At 35.2% G+C, this 23,885-nt stretch overlaps 1 protein-coding gene across 1 annotated transcript in view; it reads right to left on the bottom strand.

Moving 5' to 3' along the window:
* Positions 1-8,330: 8,330 nt before the first annotated feature.
* The window catches only part of LOC106869158 (tubulin alpha-3 chain), a 40,086-nt gene continuing 24,531 nt past the window's right edge, over positions 8,331-23,885 (bottom strand). Inside the window, exons 2-3 of the mRNA XM_089350733.1 lie at positions 14,992-15,214; positions 8,331-11,306 (exon numbers count right to left, since the gene is read on the bottom strand). Of these exons, the coding sequence (XP_089206859.1) occupies positions 10,174-11,306; positions 14,992-15,214 (1,356 nt within the window). The 3' untranslated portion in view covers positions 8,331-10,173. The remainder of the gene's footprint in view (positions 11,307-14,991; positions 15,215-23,885) is intronic.

Below are 23,885 nucleotides of genomic sequence, written 5' to 3'. Positions count from 1 at the left end.
GGTGGAGCATGTCTCCAGAGTGATGGATCATCGCCTACCAAAAGATCTACAGAGAATTGTCATCTGGTTATTGAAACAGTGGTGTGTCCAAGAAGTGGTTCACAGACATGCTAAAAAGGACCCTGAAAGTTTGTAACATCAACCTCCACTTGTGGACCACCCAAACTGCTGGTCACAATGTTTGGTGTCACACTATCCATCAGGTTACCAGTGCATTTAAGGCAAAGTGTTGTGTCAACTGGAGGACCAGAGAATCCAGCAGAAGAACTGTATTAGGGCAGAGCCAAACATAACACAGACATTTCCCTGTATCAAAGTCATCACCAAGTCATCCAATATGGTTGCACCTCAGTGGAGAGCAAAGCATGCTCAGGCAAGACATCCACAAGCCAAAATGAGGAGCCAATTGAGAAGGTTCAGTGAACAGTCATGGAAGACTGTCATATAACAATCTAGGAAATTACACAGAAAGTGGGAATAATCATATTCCATTTGAATGGAGGATTTGTGCATACAGAGAGTATTGGCAAAAAAATAAAGTCGGACACTTTTTAAACACACCACATAATCCAAACTTTCCTGGTCAAGAACAACTCGCTACTTGTTCAACAGGCTCCCTACTTTCCCACCTTGGCACCATGTAACTTCTGGCTCTAAAAAGGTCTGGAACCAAGCTGAAAACCACACAGAAAGGGAAGCAATTTGATTCATGAGAGGAAATTATGACAAAAGTGACAGCAGAACTCCACAGCATTCCAGAGAAGACATTCCTAAGGTGGGAGAAGTGTGTGAACTCCCAAGAGTAGTTCTTTGAAGGTGGTTAAATGAAATTTGTAATATGCGCAAAATTGTTTTTTTATGCTCAAAGGTTGAACACATATTTTTTTAACACATCTCATATATTTATATACAAGGTGTGTTCATCATTTAACATCCCTTTTCCCATGCTGTAAAACTGTTTTCCCAGTGAAAACATGCAATGCAATATGAAAGCTTCCTCCAAATTAATATTTCATTTTAAAAGGTGTAAAGATTTTTAAAGCATGCACTCATTCTTGCATCTCTCTCTCTCTCTCTCTCTCTCTCACACACACACACACCTAAGCTTTGCCAAAGCATATTAATCCTTTTGACTCATTTAAACAGAGCATTATGGATATGATATTCATATCTTTTATCTTTTTGTAAGGACCGTGTGATGTGAAGTGATAAGAATGGCTCTTTAGTACATCACACGGTCGATACAATAAATTTAAATTGAATGGTACATATAAGTGCCAGAGGGAAAAAAGACACAACCACGTAGAATTATTAAGAGTAGATTTATTGATATAATAACATGTGTGTCTGTGAGTCCATCATGTATACAGAATGATAGACAGGCCGTCATAAGAACAAATGTATGTGTATGTGTAAGCATAGATGTATGCCTGTGTTAAGAACATATAAGAATGACAATGAAGAAACAGTGAAAGAGTTTATAGCTATCGAAATGAGAAGTAAGTTTATATACACAAGAAAGAGAATATCAATTCGTAGTCAATTGTACACGGTAGTTGAAATACTGTATCAAGAAGTTGCAGCCATGATGCTGAGCCAGTTACTGGTACAGGTCATATGTGAAGTCTTGGCTGTGATGCTGCTGCCTGGGTCACTTGATACAAGAGTTCATGCATATTCACTGTATATTCACTGTTGATCCATGGTGAAGTTATTCATGAACAGTGAAATGTTGGAACCTGAGTGAGTTGCCTGTTGAGCTGTGTACATAGAGAGATGATGTTGATGACGTTAAGGACATGATGGTGGCGACAAACATGGAGGTTTCCATAATGCTGTTGAACGAAGTTAGTTGGTCTCAACGTAGCTACTGTGGTGTTGTCGCTGAAATTGATTGTGTCTTCATTGTCAGTGGCTAGACCTTAAAAGGTCTGGAACCAAAAGACTTCAAAAGGAGGAGTAGGTAAGTTCTTATAAGGAACAGTAGGTTCAAATGGGGTCATGAACAGGTTGTCCTACATGTTCTTAATTATACGCAGCTAATTGATGCAATCGAGTAAGAGACAAATTGCACTAATACCAACCAATGGGATCCAAATAGCGGCCAAAGGCTAGCTATTACCTGCTACGTTTGAATGCACTTATATATAAGGGGGAGAGAGGAATATTATTCGAGTGTACACTACATTTTTCTTGTATTAGTCATAGGACTGAAGCACCATCTTGGAAGGTTTAATCAAACAAATCAACTCCTGGACTTAATATTTTTAATCTAGTGCTTATTCTTTTAGTCTTTTTTGTTAAACAGCTAAATTACAGGGATGTATTCAAACCAAAACTGGTTGTCAAGCAGTAGTAGTGGGGACAAGCATATAGAGAATGTCCCCGTTATTGACAACATATACAAGCATCAACACAAGGAATCCATATTCATACCAATAATAAGTGGAGCATTAGGTTTTGTTAGTAAATGCTTAACGGAGAATCTGGATAAACTTGGATTTTCAGAAAGAGCAACTGACCAGCTAATTCGTACATTACAAGTGCAATCTGTGAGTAGAACAGTAAAAATATGTAAGACTTTTCTCAAGTTCCATATGTGAATTTGTCTGTGTTAACTACATCCCAAAGACTTGTATCTTTTTAGGAAACCGACTCCCTCCTCAGTGGAAGATTTATAATAATTAAAAAATAGAAGAGACATACAGACATACATAAATACACAAAAGAAGGATGATGAAGCTAAATTTAAGGATGCTTCAGTTCACAGATTACATAATGCAAGATCAAGATGAGCCATCATAGCAAAATGGATGTTATATCCATGCCATCATAGCAAAATGGATGTTATATAACAATAAAGACTAAAATAATGGTGGTGGTGGTGGTGGTGGTGACTGTATATTCAGGATTAAGCAAAATAACTGGTTACACAATGATAGTGGATAAAAACAGATTACTAATTATATGTCTGTACTCATTTTCAAAAGGTATGTTTTCTGAACAGTCTAGGTATTCCCAACATACCCACAAATATCAGGGAAGTAAACATTTATTATTTATTTGTTGCTGAGTTCAGCTTGTTGGCATAAACATTGATATATGATGTTAAGTGCATTACAGTATCTCTCTTTATTTAGAGTTTAAATCCCTAAAGTCTCAACTTTAACTTTTCTCATTCTAGGAATGATAAAATATATACCAGTAATGTAATGAGGCCGATTGAATTAATAATAATATCACTCCATGAAAAATTAGTCTTGTGACTAGACAAAAGAAACTATTATTTTTTGTAAGGATATATTCATATATGTTTCTAATTCATAATAAATTCTAAAATACCTTACATGTATTAACATGCATTTGTAACCAGAAATTTTATTTACAAATAATTGTTGTTGAGCTAACCTGTCACCATTCTCCTTGAGTCAAATGGTTAGACAATAGAACATAACTTTGGATTTATTGCTTGTTTGCTTTGTATTTCATATCCACTCGCAATAAAAGCATGCTCTTCCTTCAGTCTATTTAGACAAGAACAGTTTTACCTTTCTTCCACATATTTGTATTATTTGTATTATAAACACAGTAAATTTCCTTTAAATACAAAGTACTTATTTTACAAAAAGTTATTTAAGTTTGGCTTATGATGTTTTGTACACTATGTACCATATTTCAATGTCTATGAAGTATTCCAACTCCTCAAAATATTATGTCACCCAAATCTTCTAACTCAAACATACATACATGCCTACATACATACATACATACATACATACATACATACATACATACATACATACATACATGCTCTACTTATGAAGAGATAAAGGTGGTTGAGGCTTGAAATCAATGCAAACAGTCTTTGAATGTTGCATAGTTTCTCTCTCAGACAGCACTTGCTAAACAACAGCTGCAACAATAAATGCATTAACATAGTTCTGAAAAGTGAAGTGAACAATATCCTATGTCGCCAGTGAGCTCCTCAAGGAACATTCTCTTCCTGATGACCTTCCATATAACCCCCGAAAAGGTAAACAAACAAATCTTAAAAAAGACTTGAGTATGAAATATTCAGCATACCAAAAAAATAAAAGACCATGTATAGGTATGTTTCCCAAAGCCTTGAAGAAGACAGTAATATTCTTTTCTACTCTAGGCCCAAGAAATTTGGGGGGAGGGGGGGGGGCAGTCAATTAGATTGACCCCAGTATGCAACTGGTACTTAATTTATCAACCCTGAAAGGATTAAAGGCAAAGTCGACCTCAGCAAAATTTGAACTCAGAACATAAAGACAGATGAAATACCAGTAAGCATTTTTCCCGGTGTGCTAACGTTTTTGCCAGCTCGCCACCTTTTATAGATATTCTTTTCTACTGTAGGCACAGGGCCTGAAATTTTGGGGGAGGGGGCCAGTCAATTAGATCGACCTCAGTACACAACTGGTAAGAAGACAGTAATATTGACATGAATCAAAGCTTCTTTTGGGTTCACCACTGCTACATCACATTAAACTTTGAAGGCTGTGCATTTGTATTCCAAGAACAGGAGATTGCTACTAAATGCCAAATTAACAAAAGACAGTGAAGCCTTTGGAGCTTCAAGATGCAACTGAAAATGTAGATTATGTCATATTTCTGTGGAAGGCATCATACATGCCATCAAGGTACTGCTTCCTTATGTGACACAATGTTATCACAAAAACTATATACAATGCCATTTGGTAAAAAGGCAGTTCTGGAATAAATATCGAGAATCCCCCTATTATTGAATACATGCATACACAAATAGCAACACAAGGAATACTGGTGGAACATTTCCATTAAAATACCTGTCAAATGTAAACACATCAGGTTGGGTCTTGAGTTTTGAGACAGACAAGGAAAAGTATGTACTGTCATAGATGTCAGCTGTTCTACTGATATGAATTTCTCTTTCAAAATCAAAGAGGAAGATGATAACTAAAGACAACTGCTTCAAAACCTCCAGCTTCTATATCTAGATTATAATTTCACATTTATATCAATAATAATTGGTGCACTTGGTTTTATGAGTGAGAATTTGGATAAGTTTGGATTTTCAGAAAAAGAAATCAACCAACATACTCATTCATCACAAATACAATATGTAAACATGCAACACTTTTCTCAAGTTTAAAATGTGACATTATTTTAGTCACATTCTATATTTCCATTTACCAAATTCCACTCACAAAGTTTTGTTCAATCCAAGGCTGTGACCAAGGAAACTTGCTCAAATTTCATGCAATTGCATTGAACCTTCAAACTATAGGGCTGTGGAACAAACATCTTACCAACACAGCTATGCCAGCACTTTTAGCAAAGTCTGTTGCAAGTATTAATAGCACATCTCTGGTCTAAGAATAGCTTCCTTACTTCTTCCAGTCATGGTGACTTTGGAAAGGGTCCTGGATTCCTCTTCTGAGTAAGCAGAAAAGAAAAAAATGTTCTTTCCCAATTTAAGACTGTAGGATATATTTTGAGGAACATTTGGTCGTTATATTTAGGTGATCAAGTAACTACATAGAATCTCTTTTGTTGGTCTTGCTGTGGCTGTTATTGTTTTAATTCCTAGTCTTCGTCTTACTATCAAGCAGACTCATGACCATCCCATCTTTTTAGGAGTCTCTTGGACTGCGTATTCAATCTAAGATGGCAAAGTGTGATTTGAGGAAAATTTGCATGCTATTTCCAAGAGCTCAAGACTTGTACTTGTTTTTCAAGTAAAGCATTTTAATCCATAACTTTGCATGAACGGACAAGCAGCTGGACTTTTTGTTCATGTAAGACATAAACGTTGTCACCATTGGCAGTGAAGTACTAATGCAAAGACACACACAACATGCACAACACACACAGACACATGCACACATGAGTGTGCACATATGCATATGTATACACACACACACACACACACAGGGTAACAGCAGAAGACACCTCTTTTACTCTTTTACTTGTTTCAGTCATTTGACCGTGGCCATGCTGGAGCACTGCCTTTAGTCAAGGAAATCAACCCCAGGACTTATTCTTTGTAAGCCTAGTACTTATTCTATCGGTCTCTTTTTGCCAAACTGCTAAGTTACGGGGACGTAAACACATCAGCATCGGTCGTCAAGCGATGGTAGGGGGACAAACACAGACACACAAACATATATATATATATATATATATATATATATATATATATATATATACATATATACGACGGGCTTCTTTCAGTTTCCATCTACTAAATCCACTCACAAGGCTTTGGTTGGCCCGAGGCTATAGTAGAAGACACTTGCCCAAGGTGCCACGCAGTGGGACTGAACCCGGAACCATGTGGTTAAAAATTATGAAACTGCAAAGCATATCACTTAACAACATAGCTATATTTGTGCCTTATCGCCATACCTCACCTCACAGCCAGGGATGTTTCTGTCACTAAACACCTTAAACAAATATCATATGTTAAATACCACCTATTGTTTGGGTCTAGGTCAGTCATAATCAAGCAGACCTATGCTCAAAGGCACCCCAGCTGTGACATTCTCATATTTTTAGGTAGTATCTAGGACCGTAGAGTGTTGCCGAAGAGAGAACCTAGCTATCACTTCCAGCAAGAAATGCAGTTAAACAGAGGCTCTCCTGCCTCACTGGCTCATTTATCATGATGTAATTGCCATTATTGTTTATTATTGTTTGGTCTCAGATCAGCCCTGGTTAAGCAAATCTGTGATTAAAGTTATCCTATTCATAACCCATCTCACATTTTATGGGTTGTCTAAGACTATATTATTTAATATGTTCTTTCTTATTTAATGTAGTAGTGTGTAATTTAAAGGGCACTTGGCTATCATTTCTCAATTCAAGCGACCACCTAAGATTCTTTTATTAGCTTGAATATAACTTTAAACGATAGATTTATATATATATATATATATATATATATATATATATATATATATATAGATTTAATCAAAAGATTAAATGAAGCTTGTACGAAACGTATGTACTGCTATAACCTAATACATTTTTGTTGCTTTTCTTCAAAGATATATATATATATATTAGCAATTAATAAGGGATTTCTCCAAACATTTACTGGTTTGCTCACAGTAAGGTTAGGTATTCAAAATAGTTTATTTATAAATCCAGTAATAATTCTTAATAGATAAGAATTCAAAGATATATTCCGTCGGATTATTCCAAATAGATCACCTTTAACCAGGTAGGTTTCCTGGAATATTTAATATAAATAATAAAATGATAGGGATTATGATGAAGTAGCACTAGCATTACCCTAATTCACATTTATATATAAATACAACCTCAAATACACCTACATATGTTTCAGCTGTATTGCTTAGTAACCATTGCAATTGAAACCTTACTATAGTACCAGTGCAGTTTCTGTAGGGTCTTTACGGTAATATCCTTTGAGATTTAATTAGTTTAAATTTTATGCTGATTTTAGTTGCATTCAACAAAGTAGAGTTGTATGTTTGTTCAGACGTGAACTATTTTCTATTCCAAGTATTGACTGGATAATCACTCATTTATCCCTTATAGTCAGTTATTTGAAAAAATGTTGTTGTTTAAATATTTATAATTCTTTTATATTAAGCAAAGGTAAATTTTCTCATATGCAAGCATCTTAAAGTTTGTTCTTGTCTCGAAATTATTATATTATATTCTGATGTAAAAATGTGGTAAAATTCTTCTATACATAAATTACATTTATTAGTTCTTGGTCTGTAAGGTTTTGCACTGCTAATTAATTCCCAGTCGATAATATAATCTTTGTTTCTGTCTTTAAAAGACCAGGTTAACCTACTTAGACTTGTTTGGATTTTTTATTTTTATCTTCAAATGAATTTAAGTGATTAGCCAGTCTTTTTTTGAATGCAACTAAAATCAACATAAAATTTAACCAGTTAATTCTCAAAGGATATTACAGTGAAGACCCTGAAGAAACTGCACCAGTATTATAGTAAGGTTGAAATTGCAACAGTTACTAACCAATGCAATCAAAACATATGTAGGTCTACTTGAGGCTGCATTTATTTATAAATGTGAATTAGAGGTAATGCTAATACTGCTTTGTCATAATCCTTATTATTATTGTTATTATATATATAATAGAAATTAAAACCTAAAAGAAAAGGTACTGAAAAATAACAAGGTTCAATGTGAGCAAGTTGTAAAGAGAAAATTGTTGAAATAAACTTTATATTGTAAAGAGCTTAAAAATAAATTATTTAAGCCAAATGTCTTCTGTTTAAAAGCTTACAGTAGGAAAAGTTGAAATGAAACAAAAACAACTTGAATAGTGTTTAAAAAACATTTATTTCGCATTTATGTATTCTTTTATGGAAGATATTTCCTTGGAAGCTTTTGTTATTTTGTAATTTTTTAAAAATTGAAATGAGGTTAAACAGCTGTATCAGTTTACAAACAGACAACTTAACATTGTTTTGAACAATTAAAATGGTCAACATACACTAGAATTAATAATTATTTGAACATAATTATTATACATTAGCAGAACTATTGTAAATATAGCAAAACAGCATAAATTCATGTTAATCAGTTAATATTAATTTTGCTAGTAATTTATAAATAAATTAATAAATAAACTAATTAATATTATCCCCCAACACCTCTATGGTTTGTAATCAGTATTGGAGCATTTTAGTTCACACTTCAATAAGAACTTTATAATGCATCATGTTATATCAGTGGTATATACTATCTTGACAAGCAGAGCATGTTACATTAAACATATTGAATGTTAGTTGTAAGATGTCAAGCCATGTTAATTGCCATACTAATAATATAGTAACATACCAAGCCATACTAGTTGTCATATCAATAACAACACACATAACAAACAATAGAACATCAAACCATACTAATTAACATGTTGATAAATCTTGTTTCAGGAAAACCCATACCAGTAGTTGACATATCAACATAACAAACCATAAACTTTTCAATTATATTACTTGACATAAGCATAACATATCTCATAGAATATCAAACCATACTGCTCGACAAGTCAATGATGAATCTTGAGCTACATATCAATAACAAACCTTATAACAGGTCAAATTCACATTAGTCTTGTATCAGTAACGAACCCTATAACATCTCAAATCATATTAACTGATTTTCCAGTGATAATAACAAGCTATATTGAAGTTGCAATTGCAGCAATTGAGAAATCATTGATTAAATTTAAAACACTTCCCTAAATCTGTAAATTTAAAGATGTCATAACCTACATACATACATACATGCAACGGTGGGAGTTTAACGCAATTAACATTAGAGCCAAAACCTGAATGGTTTAACTGTTGTGCGTCGAGCGCACCCAATCGTGTGTGTGTGTGTGTATATATATATATATATATATATATATTTATATATATATATATATATATATATATATATATATATTTGTTCCTTGATATAAAAATTTTAAAAGAAGTGAAAATATAATTGTTCTAAGAACTTAATTAGCACAAGTGGTATAAATATATATCACAAGTGGTATATATATATACTTCCAATAATAACATCAATATTGATATTCTGCTGTAGAATCTCAGCAATGTTACAACTATAACAACCTTTAACCTTTTGGTTAATCATAAAATAAAAAAAAAAATGAACAAAAAAAATGCTAATTAGGCATTAATTAAATAATTTCTCTGAAAATATATATGGATATAGTTTAGATTAAACAAGTATAAACTGATTGTTTAATCCTTTTTATCACTGCATTATGCTTTCTTAAAATAATAAAGCTGCCTGCTTGTATAATTTGTGTGTGTAAAAAGTGACAGACAGGAAGACAGACTTTGGTAAATCAACGATGAAGTAGGTGTTAGGAAGAGCATTTGGTTATAAAATTCTGCATAAAAAAAGTTCATCTCTGAACTTAAAAAAAAAAAATGATCCTTAATGTTTACCAAAAAATAAAACTCCTTTAAAAGAAGTTAAAAAAAATTCATTTGCAAGTTATAAATGAAGCTACCATTGTTATAGTTTGGAATCACATGATAATTAATATTTTTCAAAGCTGAATTTATTCTTGAAATTTGTAAGTAATAACATGGAAGAATATTTTAAGCTATGATAATGCTGCAGGGGAGATAATATTTCTATTTAATATTCTTCTAGTTCTTCTTCTTCAGGATAAATATCTTCTGTATCAAATCCAACTTCTTCATAGTCTTTTTCCAATGAAGCCAGATCTTCTCTTGCTTCTGAAAATTCTCCTTCTTCCATACCTTCACCAACATACCAATGAACAAATGCACGTTTAGCATACATGAGGTCAAATTTAAAATCTAGCCTGGCCCAAGCTTCAGCAATGGCTGTTGTGTTACTTAAAAGACACACTGCTCGTGGTACTTGAGCCAAATCTCCACCAGGCACTGCTGTTGGTGGTTGATAATTGATACCAACTTTATATCCAGTTGGACACCAGTCAACAAACTGTATAGACCTTTTGGTTTTAATTGTAGCAATAGCCGCATTGACATCTTTTGGTACTACATCTCCACGATATAACATGCAACAAGCCATGTATTTTCCATGACGTGGATCACATTTAACCATTTGGTTAGATGGCTCAAAGCATGCATTGGCAATCTCTGAAACTGTCAACTGTTCATGATTAGCTTTCTCAACAGATAAGATTGGAGCATAAGTTACCAATGGAAAGTGGATTCTTGGATAAGGTACAAGGTTGGTTTGGAATTCAGTTAAATCTACGTTAAGGGCTCCATCAAACCGTAATGAGGCTGTGATGGAACTGACTACTTGAGCAATCAATCGGTTTAGATTGGTATAGCTTGGACGATCAATGTCTAAATTACGCCTACATATATCATAGATGGCTTCATTGTCAACCATAAATGAACAATCGGAATGTTCTAGTGTAGTATGAGTTGTCAGAATAGAGTTATATGGCTCAACAACAGCAGTAGCAATTTGTGGAGCTGGGTAAATGGAAAATTCTAATTTAGATTTCTTACCATAATCTACACTGAGACGTTCCATTAATAAAGAAGTAAACCCACTACCAGTGCCACCACCAAAGCTATGGAAAATCAAAAATCCTTGCAGACCATTACATTGGTCAGTCAGTTTGCGAATCCTCTCTAATACTGAATCCACAATTTCTTTACCAATCGTATAATGTCCTCTGGCATAGTTGTTAGCAGCATCTTCCTTTCCTGTTATCAATTGCTCAGGATGAAATAACTGGGCATACTTGCCAGTTCGAACTTCATCTGTGAAAATAAAATAAAATAAAATAAAATAAAATAAAATAAAATAGTAGTTTCAAAAGTCATTTCATAGGTTTCTCCCTCTTCTGCTTCCCTCTAGTCTCTCTTTCTCCTCAATCACCCTCCCTCTCTTTCTGACACATTTTCACTCTCATGATATGAACGGTGCATTGGCTATGAACCTAAGCTTATGAATATATCTGTGTGAGCATGTGGAAAAGGGAGACCCAGGAAGATATAGGACAAAGCATTGAAGGCTGATCATAAGACGCTGAGCCTTACAGAAGAGATGACAAAGACAGAGATGATTGACATTTTGCTGTGCTCAAGAAGACCTGTCCATTACAATAAAAATGATATCCTAAAACCACTTGGTTATTCTTGTACATGCAAGACCCTGTCCCCACTCCCCTCTCCTTTCTCTCTAACATGTCAAGCACCCCCCCTCCCAGCACTACCACCACCATCATTTTCATCCCTCCTATATCTTTGGCAATACTTGGCTGTTGTACTTACCTGAGAGCAGAATTAGCATTTATTACAGCCAGCCCTCTGAAATGGTCTGCCCCACACCCCCAGAACCACTTCTATACTTTCAACCATTGCTCTCTCTTTCTCTCTCTCTCTCTGCTATACTCCATTCTAAACAACTCTCTTATCTGCTATCACTCTCAATGCCCTCCCCCGTATCTACCACCTTATGTATCCCTATATCATCCTCTCCACTACTTCTACACCTTGCACATCATCCCACTATATTCTGCTCTGTCCTTCTTCCTAAGTTACTCCTATGTCTCCCACATTACACCTCTACATACTTGTGTTTCCCATCATCTGCACCCTCACCCTTGTTCATAATTCACTACATTAATCTCAACCTCCAACTGTTTACCCTCCTCTCACACATCAACAAAAGCTTCCATTCTCTCATCCTTTCCCATGACCCACTCACCATGTCCTCTCACCTTGTTCCTTGAGAATTTGCTGTAACATCCCATCATCATCTTCCTTTTATCTCCTTAAGTCATGTATCTCCTCTATAGCAAGATGCTTGTGCTTCTCCCTCTATCATACTTTAGCCTTTCAACATCTGGCATAAAGCCACCCACCTCCACCTTTCCCTCCCAATTCCCTCCCAAATCCTTCATCTTAGGAGTAGGAGTTTTTTCCATTTCCTTTTTCTCTCTTCTTTTCTGTCTTATAGATTACATGACAATCTCCCTAGTGTTGTTGACACAAAACAAAAAAGCACCCAGTACACCCTGTAAAGTGGTTGGCATAACATTGGAGCTTGATGCGGCCTGTAGCTCTCAAATACTGAGAGTCAAGTCATCAAATGCATGCCAGCATGGAAAGTGGGCATTAAATGACGAGGTTGTTGTGGTTGATGATGGTGGTGGTGATGGTGGTGGTGGTGGTGATGGTGGCGGCGGCAGTGGTGGTGGTGGTGGTGGCAGTGGTGGGGTGGGGGTGGCGGCGGCGGTGGTGGCGGCGGCGGCGGCGGTGGTGGTGGTTTTGGTGGTGATGGTGGTGGTTGTGGTGGTGGTGGTGGTGGTGGTGGTGGTGGTGGTGGTGGTGGTGGTGGTGGTGGTGGTGGTGGTGGTGATGATGATGGTGATGAAATATGCTTTACATGCATGAATATATCTATTTTGCCAATTGTAAACTACTCATGATTACCACAAGGCTTTTGATTCCTTTCTCTTACTACAAGAAGAAATTTCAATTCAGTAAGCAAGCATTTTTGCATGTCATTCAGCATATCAACACCTACATGATGTATCTTTATCCATACCATTGGTTTATTCAAGTCATTTCTTTTAGCTCAATTCTAATTATTATTATGAAAATTATTTCTGGCCAAAAGTTTTCATAACACTTTTTCTCTATCTAAAAACTATTGTCTTTTGATCATGCAGCTTCATACCGGCTGTGTTCTGCTGATGAGGTGCAATAAGACTAAAACATTTCAAGTCATTATTGCCCCTGCTAACAACAATCAGATTATCTCTTAAGCATGAGAATTAAATTTCTCAGAATGAATTCTAAATATTCTTGAAATTATCTGTTTCCTTATGTGTCATAAACAATTGTGGCCTGATTTGTTTTCAATCTCCAACTAAGACAGAAATTTCAATTCATTAAGAATTGTTCATGTACATCATTCAGTATTCCAACATTCACAAGATTTATGTAAAATATATACATGTCATAACTGGCATACTTTATGGCATACAGTTTGTCTTGTATGACTCTTATTTGTAGATAAGATGTTGGAACTGCTCAAAGGACTTAATAATTGGTGAAAATTTATCTTTTGTTGATTAAAACAAACTCTCTGAAACTCTGAGATCTATTCTGGAAATACAGTTTTACTTAATGGTTAGAATTTAGTTTTAAAACTGTAAAAACTCTCTGATGAATTCATAAAATATGACAGAATAATAAATATAGTTTGATTCACCAGCATGATGCACCATACTCCAAATTTTGACCTCATTGACATATTGTTTCACTCTGCTCTTCAGAGCTGGATGATCTCTAACCAGGCGCACCCTGGTCCACCCAGGTCCACTAGACTCATTACAGGCATTTGTCTCTCCTCTTTGCATCACTCATATTGTATTTATTCCCTATACCTTACAATAGACACTCCAAACCTTTTTTTCAGAATGTCATCCTCTGAAATATGCATCATCTGCATCAACTTTACTGGTTTTAGATGGTCTTCAAAGGCCACGTACCTGCTTCTTCCCCGAGACCAAATCATAGAAAAAAAGTAAAAATTCAATTTTCTGTTCCATTGTGCCTTTGATTTCATGTAGGAGAAGGCAACCAGTAGCCATACTAATGTATCTTCTCAATAGACTACACTATTGTAAGATAGAAGAGGCAGCCAGTATCAGCCAGTTCTGAACATAAATATCTGTTTATGTTTCATTATAATCTTATAAAGCACATGTGTGGCTAAGTTGACAGAACACCAGACGATCAGCTGAAAGGCTGACATCTCATGTCCTACACCTGTGTTGTGGCTTCAAACAAAACATTCAACTCTCAAGTAGCCCAGTCTATTTAGTTTCACTAAATGACAATGTAAACACTGGAAAACTTATAAGAGCTTCATTAGTTTGTAGTGCAAAGTTCAACACTGTCTATGGGTATGGGAGTGCAGCTTGAAAAAAAAAAACACGCTCTGCTAAGCTGATTTGGACATACTACATGAAGATATAGTGTTCAGTGAACCATTAGGTTATGAGATTCACTGTGTAAACTTTATAGACTTGAACCCAGCTACAAAGAAAGCAATATATATATATATATATATATTGCAGCAAAAAATTTGTGGATTTTTCCAATTAAACAGACAGGTCAAACAGTTGATTGTATGATTGTTTCAGAAATTGATGTTGTACAGCATGAAAACTCAGACAATATTTATATGCTACTACCAAATGACTAATGAAGAATGAATTATACGCATGATCTGTTGAAAGCATAAAACACACTCCATGAGACAACTAATAGTTTGTCTATTAAAGGACAAGGAGAAGAAAGTAGTGATGGTAATGAAAATGTTAATGATGACATGGCAATAGCAATGAGAAGATGCTACAGATAATAATAATAATAATAACAACAACAACAACAACAACAATAAAGGGACAGAACAAAGATCAGTACTTACCAATTACAGTCGGTTCCAAATCTATGAATATGGCTCGAGGTACATGCATTTTTTTCTCTGTTTCACAAAAGAAAGTGTTACAAGAGTCATCTGTCTTCTCAGCATTTTGTTCTTCAGACTTTTTCCCATCAGGTTCAATCCCATGTTCCAGACAATACAACTCCCAGCATGAGTTGCCCATTTGCACACCAGCCTGTCCAACATGGATGCTGATACATTCTCGCTAGAAAATGAAATGACGAAAATTATAATTTAAGAACATGAAATGGAAGATATTCCAGTTGAAGTATACTTCCAATTTAAGTACATTAATTTCATGTCCCTAACAGGATTACCATATAATTTTGTTGGATTATTCACTGGTGGCTAGTAATAATGAGTGGAGGCGCAATGGTCCAGTGGTTAGGGCAGCAGACTCGCAGTCATAGGATCGCGGTTTCAATTCCAAGGTACAGAGGGAACAGATATAGGTGACTTGCTGCAGAGTAGATACATGGCTATCCCAGTTGCAAAATACAGAGTCCATGAATAGAGACCTTGAAAACATCCTTTGTTTCCTTCAACATCATGACTGTTACACTTGAACAACAAAGCTAAAGCCCTCAAACTTGCTCCAAATTCTTGGCTTCACAACCTCTGAAGATTTCTGATAGCAAAACTACATCCAAAACTAGTATTCCACTTTAAAGCCAGGAAATAATTCAGCTCTGATCAGTTGCCAACTCTCAGCAAAGCTTACATTCAACCTTAGAATTATAGAGTATTACTTAAATATCTGGGGCAGTCCAGCTACACCTCTTCTCTACATAAATATCTAGTAATTATATATTTAATGTTAATATCTCAAATGATCTGATCAAAATGTTTCCATTGAATTATTAAAGCAACTAAACCAAGCTTCCAGACATGTGATTTCTCTCTTTCTCTCTCTTTCTCTCTCTCTCTCTCTCTCTCACACACACACACACACGTGTGTGTATGTGTATATATATATTTATGTGTGTGTGTATATACTCATATATTTATTTATTTATATATATACACACACACACACACATGTGCATGTGTATGTGTGCATGTGTATGTGTGTGTATATCCCATCATCATCATCATTTTGTCATTATCAGTTAACATCCATCTTCTATGCTGACATAGATTGGACAGTTTGACAGGATTCAACAAGATGAAAGGCTATGTCAAGTTTCAACATCTGTTTTGGCATGATTTTTTTAATGGCTGATTGCCCTTCCCAACACCAGTCACTTTTCGGAGTATACTGGGTGATTTTTACATGACACCGGCACAAGCGAGATTGCCAAGTAACTTATAAGACAAAGAAAAGACACCTTGACTGGGTGAGGTTGTAGTGGAGCTGACTTTATACTAGGTGTTGAGAGGCTAAAGTATGATAGAGGGCTAGGTACAGGTGTCTTGTTAGAGAAGTGATACATGGCTACCCTGCATTACATAAGTATATGAGTGAAAGTATCTGGAAAGAAGAGTGCTGGCAATGAGGAGATGTCAGAGCATACCCTCAAGATACAGAAAGGTGAATTTAAGAGAGAATACAAAGAATCAGGAAAGATGGGTAGATAGGTTCATTAGAGTGTGAGAGGAGAGTAACAGATAGCTAAAGATTGGTGTACAGATAAATGTATGAATGGGGTAGAGGTGTGGTCAATGGCAAATATGAGTATAGGGAAGGAAGAGATGAAAGAATAAGAGTGGGTCAATACATATACATAAAGTACCAATCCAGAGAGGTGGAGCAGCAGAACTGTCAGAGGTTCTGACACAATGCCTTTAGATACCTGTTTCAGCTTTTTGCTTTCTAGTAACAACACTTGTGTCAATACTGGTGCCAAGCTGTAATAGTTCTTAGGAGGCAGCATGTGCTCACGCAAACACACATCAGTTTCTTTGTATGTTTGTAACTTTTGATTCATGCTACTTCCACTGGTGAGGCATGCAGGCCAATATTCCTGAACAGAATGCCAGTTTGTCACAGGGTTAACGATTTACATCTGAGTGGTGAGGAGCAACATGAAATAAAGTGTTTTACTCAAGAACACACTGCACTGCTAGTCTACAGCATCCCCTTTTGATAGGCAACATCCTCTCCTCTCCAACATGGACTAATTCCAACAGGGAGATGGACGAAGCTCGATCATAGTGGAGAGAGCTGGGTTTGTCAGTTCCCGTTACAGTCGAGCATAGACAGAAACAGTGAATACAGGATAATCCGCATTCAGGTGCCACTTTCAACTCTCCCCTTGATCAATCTGATCAATTTTCAAAGTGTTGCATACTTTCAGCTAGTGCAAAATTCTCAGGGGACTGCATTTATACCCTGGCTGTGACCAGCATTAGAAATCTACTCAGTCTAGATGAACTTCGCATCTCCATCGCACTCAGAGTGGGAGCTGACGTCTGTAGGGGACTGAGATGCCGTTGTGGTAAGCCCCTCAACCCCACAGGTCTTCACAATCTGTCTTGTTGCCTTAATGCTGGTCGCTTCGCTCGTCACACTGAGCTAAACCTAATCATTAAGCGGGCCCTGGCTTGGATTAATATCCCTTCAGTTCTGGAGTTGTCGGGGTTATCCAGAAGCGATGGAAAGAGACCAAATGGTCTTATTCTCTGTCTCTGAGTTAAAGGTAAGTGACTCATTTGGGCTGCCACAGTCTGTGACTCCTTTTCTCCCTCCCACATCCTGGATGCTGCAATTAATGGGAGAGTCACTGCTTCCATAGCCTAATGGAAGAAAACCCTGAAGTATCAGGACCTGACAGTGAACTATCTCTTCCAGTCTGTAGCGTTTGAGATAATCAGAGGGACTGGGCCACTAACTTCAAAGTTCTTGTCAACGTTGACAGCTTGCCTCATCGAGGTGTCAGGTGATGCCCGTGAGAATGCTTTAGCCTTGCCATAGCCTGTGGTAATGCTGCAAGCATGCTGACTTGCTTCAGTAGGTTCCATTAAACTTTGTGGTGTACGACCTGTTGCTCTGATAGAAAAAAAAAAAATTCCCCACAAATGATTTCAATACAGTTTTAACAGAAAGATTTGGAAGAATTAGATGAAAGCTCTCCGATAATTTTCTTTCACATAAATAATTGCTTATGTTAATTTTAAAATTTGTCAGCAAAATTTTATAAAATGACAATGTTCTAAAAGATGTACATGTTTATATGCTATATATGAAAATAAAATAGTTGTACAAAATAACACGTTTAGAAGGAATATGAATTAACATAGCTTCAGCCATAACCATTCTGGTTTTCAGGGCTTTTAGCAGACTTCTTTTTGCTGCAAGTACTCAGCCCAGATCTCCGCTCTGAGGATAACTCAGTTATTTGATGTTTTGCTTCGCAAGCTCTGTACAGAATAATGGATGCTCTTTGTTCTTCATTCTGTAACTAAGGTATTAATGATGATAATGGTAATGAAAGCAGTGAAATAAAAGAAACAGGAGAATAACAGAGAATACAATATTCATTTTACGCCCCTTACGAATCTACCTTTCATCCTTCGGCAAAATCGGTAAGTCACATAATGGTATTGACCTGTGCTAATGTCCATTCATGGATTATGGCTCTGAGTCGAAGTTAAAAATTATTGATCATGATGATGATAATGATAATGATAACGATAAAATTACTGGCGCAAGGGAAACAACTGTAAAAGATTATGTTATTACAATTATTTCCCTTACACTATGACTAAGTTGTCTTTATTTATTTATTTTTTTCTGCATTATGCGCACTAAATTTTCGGGACAAAATTTAGCAAAAAGAAGTAACTAAAATGGGCCGATGGCACGAATTCGTATAAATGACTTTTGGCGTCCAAGACCCAAGTCCACACCCATCTATATCGTCTTTTATGTTCTAAAAATTTCTGTTTCGGAAACCTTACTGGAGTTAATGTTTCTAAATTTTAAACACTCTGAGAGGGAGTCGTTGCCTGCTAATTGGATAGATAATCTCCGGTTAATCGAAGTGTTTTTAACCTACTGTTTTACATATGAAACTCTTTCTTCTGTTACTATCATCATCAGTTGGCGGTAGGCTGGACGAGTGAATTGTAATGAATTGTTAAATAATGAAACCTATCAATTTATCATTCATCCTAAGCTATTGAAAAGCCCATCTTGGGTCAATTTCGCAACGACACTAAATGCAAATAAACTGTGACTGTGTATTCATTTTCATTGAAATCTCAATAAAATTAAAATCACCTTTATTCCTATGATATCTATGAAATAATAACCAGTCTCGATTTGACAGACGATCAGTGACATCTGCAGCATACTTCGAGATGGAAGTGGCTGCCTAAACAACTGTCACTGGCTATTCTCCACGGCCATACTACAGCAGTCATTACTGCGGTGCACGACTGAACACGCCATTTGTTCTGGGGTATGTTGTCCATCGCCTCTTCTTCTCCATCTTCTGTTGCTTTACCCCCACCTCACCCATTTTCCTTTCTTTTCCCCCTTCTGATCTTTTCCCTGTTTCTTTGTATCTAAATGTTATGAATAAATAGAGATTATTTTGTCTATCAAGTGTATGTCCAATTTTGAAGATTTTCATTTGATCTCAGTAATTATCTCTCAGATTCTAAACAAATGAAGCGAACTTTTATTCAAAGTTAATTGTTTTGGAAAACTCTATTGTGACTACCTAACTATTTATTAACTATTAGTACCCGTGAAAATTCCCCGGTTATTTTGAAAACTGTAAGATTGTTGGAATTATGTAAAATCCACAGTTTATTGAAGCTTCTCTCACTGAGATTGTGGGTACATGTTCAGCCAAAAGACCTTTTTCCGATATGAAAATAAGAATTAGTAAATACAGCTTAAGATTTGTTAAAACGTTGCCAACATTGTCGTATCGTGTCAGAATAATACTATAGATAGATTATTTTTTAGATTGCCCATAGTTAAGATGGGTTGTTGAAAGGGTTACATGTGTAGGCCATAAACAAACCGCAGCAGAATATCATAAGTGTATCTTTTCTTCGTAAGCACTGGAGTCATATTTTTTTTTAGAACAACCGAAGGATTCAATTTCAATTATAGGTATTCACTTTTAGGCAAGGTAAAGTTGACTTCAGAGAGATGTTAATACAAGCAGAAAATTCCATAAGCAAGACACAGTAAAATATTGGACTCGGGTTTATGAGAGTATCATCAATTATTCTTCAAACTAATGAGGGAGTCTCTATGTGATGGTACAAACTGGTAAAGGAACTTTTAATTCAGTAGTGGTAAGACAATCGCTCGTGGGTGAAGTTTTGCTCACACTTTCGAGAGGATCATGGAAAGGATCTTTTCTGTTTGGCTGTACTTGGTAACAGCTTGGCTTGTTACTATGGAAGCAGGAACCTATATGTTTGCGACTTTCGATTGACTAAAATTACCAAAAATTTGCAAGCTTTAAAAGTTATTAACTCCTTATTTGATTTATGACAAAAACGAATTTCATGTCAATGATTACCATACGAAACTACACCAATACACCAAATATGAAATCAAAACAAAAATTGAAGAAATTGAAAAGTGGCAGCCAAACAGAAAAGATCCCTTAGAAAAATGGCACGATATGAAATTATCAAAATTCGACTAAATCTAAAAACTCAACATAAAATATTCTCTATAGCTTCTTCACAATCTGCTGAAGTGGTTCTCTTCCCGATATATTTAGGCACCATGTAGTTAAAGGGAAGAAATTAATGAAATTAATCATTATTCATTTTGACCCACTTTAGACATTTTTTTTTTTTTTTGAAAATTGAAAATCATCAAATTAAATATTAGGTTGGAGTAAAAATTAACTTAGAATCCAACAGAGAAAAGAATTTTAATTGTTTAAGCACACAAAATTATCCAGATATTTTATTAGCAACCTCAATTACAACTGGGTCAAAGTTGAGGACAAATTTCTTGAAAAAAAAGTACCTGTCACCTGACTATGTTTCAGACTCTCTCACCACAGCAACAACAATTTTTACTCCCAAAGATGAAGCAACAACACAAAATAATAATGCAATATTAACAATGCAATGGTTTCAAACACGTAAGGAGAAAATACCGAAAAATCAGAAATTACTCATTTTGCCCCAGTTACCAATTTTCCTGCACCCCATATATATATATATATATATATATATATATATATATATATATATATATATATATATATATATATATATATATATATATATATATATATACATATATATATATATATATATATATATATATATATATATATATATATATATATATATATATATACTCTTTATTTGTGGGTTAACAAGGTAACCAATGGTTTCATGCGAAGACATCTTTACAATTGTTCAAGTGTGTAACAAGGAAGTGCTGATACTCGTCTCCATTTTGAATGAGAATACACGAAGTTACTTCATGTATTCTCCTACAAAATGGATGAGAATGCAAACACTTCCACGTGGCACACTTGAATAATTGTAAAGACGTCTTTGCATGGAACCATTGGTTAGCGTATGCGTGCGTGCGTGTGTATTCGTGCATCTTTATCTATTTTTCTATGTAAAAAGCTGCTTTAAATAATATTTTTTCCATTGTTTTCATAATTTTTTCTTCCTGGCAATGAAAATAGCCAATGAATTTGAATGCTGACTGGATGCTTTACAGTTTGTAGTTCGATGTTTTATATCAGGATCGATTTTATTTCGCTTGGATCAATGAAACAAGTACTAATAAAATGCTATAAGTAGATTTATTTGGCTATATACATCCCCCTAAAAACATTGACCTTGTATCTCCTTCTCAGAAATCAATATCTTAAACATTTGGTCTATAATACAACTATTACTACTGTAGAGTGGATTTCAAGTTGCATTTTGTCGATGTTCCATCGCGGTATAATATTAAAAAAATTCTATCGTAAACATAGATTTCTGTAATAAGTCAATTTTCATAAAAGTAATTACAATGTTTTAATGAGTATATTACTGGTATTTTGTATTTATCATTTGAGGGTTGGACAAAATGGCTGTTGTTCATCTGAGATGAATTGCCGCCGATATCAATTCTGTTTTTGTCCTTTTGAGTATCGATAAAGTACTAATGAAGTACTGAAGTCGAGTTCTATAATACATCCTAAATATAAATGGAATTATAATTGAAGATAAGAGCATGAAAGATAAAATGAACCCAACAGAACTTGAAATAATAACAACGAGGTATAGAATTAAATATAAGTTTCTTTTGACATGAATTAATATTAGTCTGGTGTTTTATTGTTTCTGTCCATTCTGTTGCCTTATATAAATTCTAATTTAACATTAAATAACTTGTCAGGCTTTAGTTAAGGGCAGTGGTTCTTCTCAACCATTTTTACCTATGGACGGACCCCTTTGGTTCCTGTTTTACTCGGATGGACCCCTATAAGCAGTCAATGTTTAAAACATCCTATTATATTTTTATAACTAAATATTATTAGAAATTGTATTAAAAAGATAGTTAAAATATTCTGTGTATCGTAGAAGTGTAACCGATTAATAGCACAAAATTCTCACAATAAAATCTTATATGGGCCCGTAAAGGTCGTGTGGGGCCCCTTGGGAACCACTGGTTTAGGGCAACAAACCCAGAGATTATAAACAAAGAGATGACTTCATAGTTTGTATGATTGTTGAATTGTTTCAAGTCATAGGGGAGAGAGAACAGCTACACAATTTAGAGAAAAGAAATGAAATTTTGACAGCATTATTAAATATGAATGATTAACAAACAAATAAATAAATTGCTAATTACATTCACTCTCTGGGGAATATGTTTTAACAGATATATTGGAAAATATGACTATTCATTACATAGCAGGGTAAAACTATAGCTTGAATTTCAGTAAAACACATTCTAAAAAAGTTCGATATTAGTGAAAAGATAAAAGATTCGGGAATGGGGAAAAATTTAATCGAAAGAAGAGAGAAATGAAGAGAAGACAGGAAAAGAAGGTTGTGGGGGGGGGGTCAAGTATAACAGTACTGAGAGGGAAAGAGAGACAGACAGAGAAATAGAAACAAAGACAGACAGAGAGTGAGAGAGAGACATACATATTTGCAAACAGAGACATAAGACAGGGTGAGAGAGAAAGTGACATACAGAGAGGGAGAGAGAGAGAGAGAGAGAGAGAGAGAGAGAGACAAAAAGAGAGAGAGACAAAAAGAGAGAGAGACAAAAAGAGAGAGAAGAGGAGAAACTGCGAGGAAAAGGAGATTTGAGCACCCATTGGTTAATTTCTGGCTGACGTAATAGACAATGCGGTTTTAGCAGACGATGAACGAAGGTTAAGAACAGTAAAATAATTGAACATTTGGCAACAACGTTTAAGTAATCTTTCCAACACCTTGCTTCCTACATTTTATATAATTCAACACTTAATGTTTGTTATGTAGTAGTAGTAGTAGTAGTAGTTGTTGTTGTTCTTGTAGTAGTAGTAGTAGTAATAGTAGTAGTAGCAGCAGCAGTAGCAGCTGTAGTAGCAGTAGTAATGGTGGTGGAGGCGGTGGTTTTTGTCTTTTTTTTTTGTGATTTTCCATTTGCATTCTTCATTCTCCCTTTTGTTTGTCTTCTGTTTTATTTTTTTATCACTTGAAGTGGGGTGGGTTTACAATGAATAAAGTGACAAAATTTCACCCTGTGGTCATTATAATCTGTGACAGCAATGATGTAGAGGGCAAAAGACGTGCAATATCAGCTACATTGAAATAACCTGACTTAATGTTTTTAGTAAAAATTTTACAAAAGGCCTGACGTCGATAAAGAAAAAAAAATCACTAATAATAAATATCAATATCATATAAATTACTCTAATATCTCCTAACCATATAAAAAGAAGTCT

Source organism: Octopus bimaculoides, chromosome 1 (assembly GCF_046866305.1).
Source record: "Octopus bimaculoides isolate indiv1 chromosome 1, ASM4686630v1, whole genome shotgun sequence".
In the NCBI taxonomy this organism is placed as follows: Eukaryota; Metazoa; Mollusca; class Cephalopoda; order Octopoda; family Octopodidae; genus Octopus; species Octopus bimaculoides.
The sequence above is the reverse complement of the archived record's forward strand: the minus strand, read 5'-3'. Positions and strand labels throughout refer to the sequence as shown.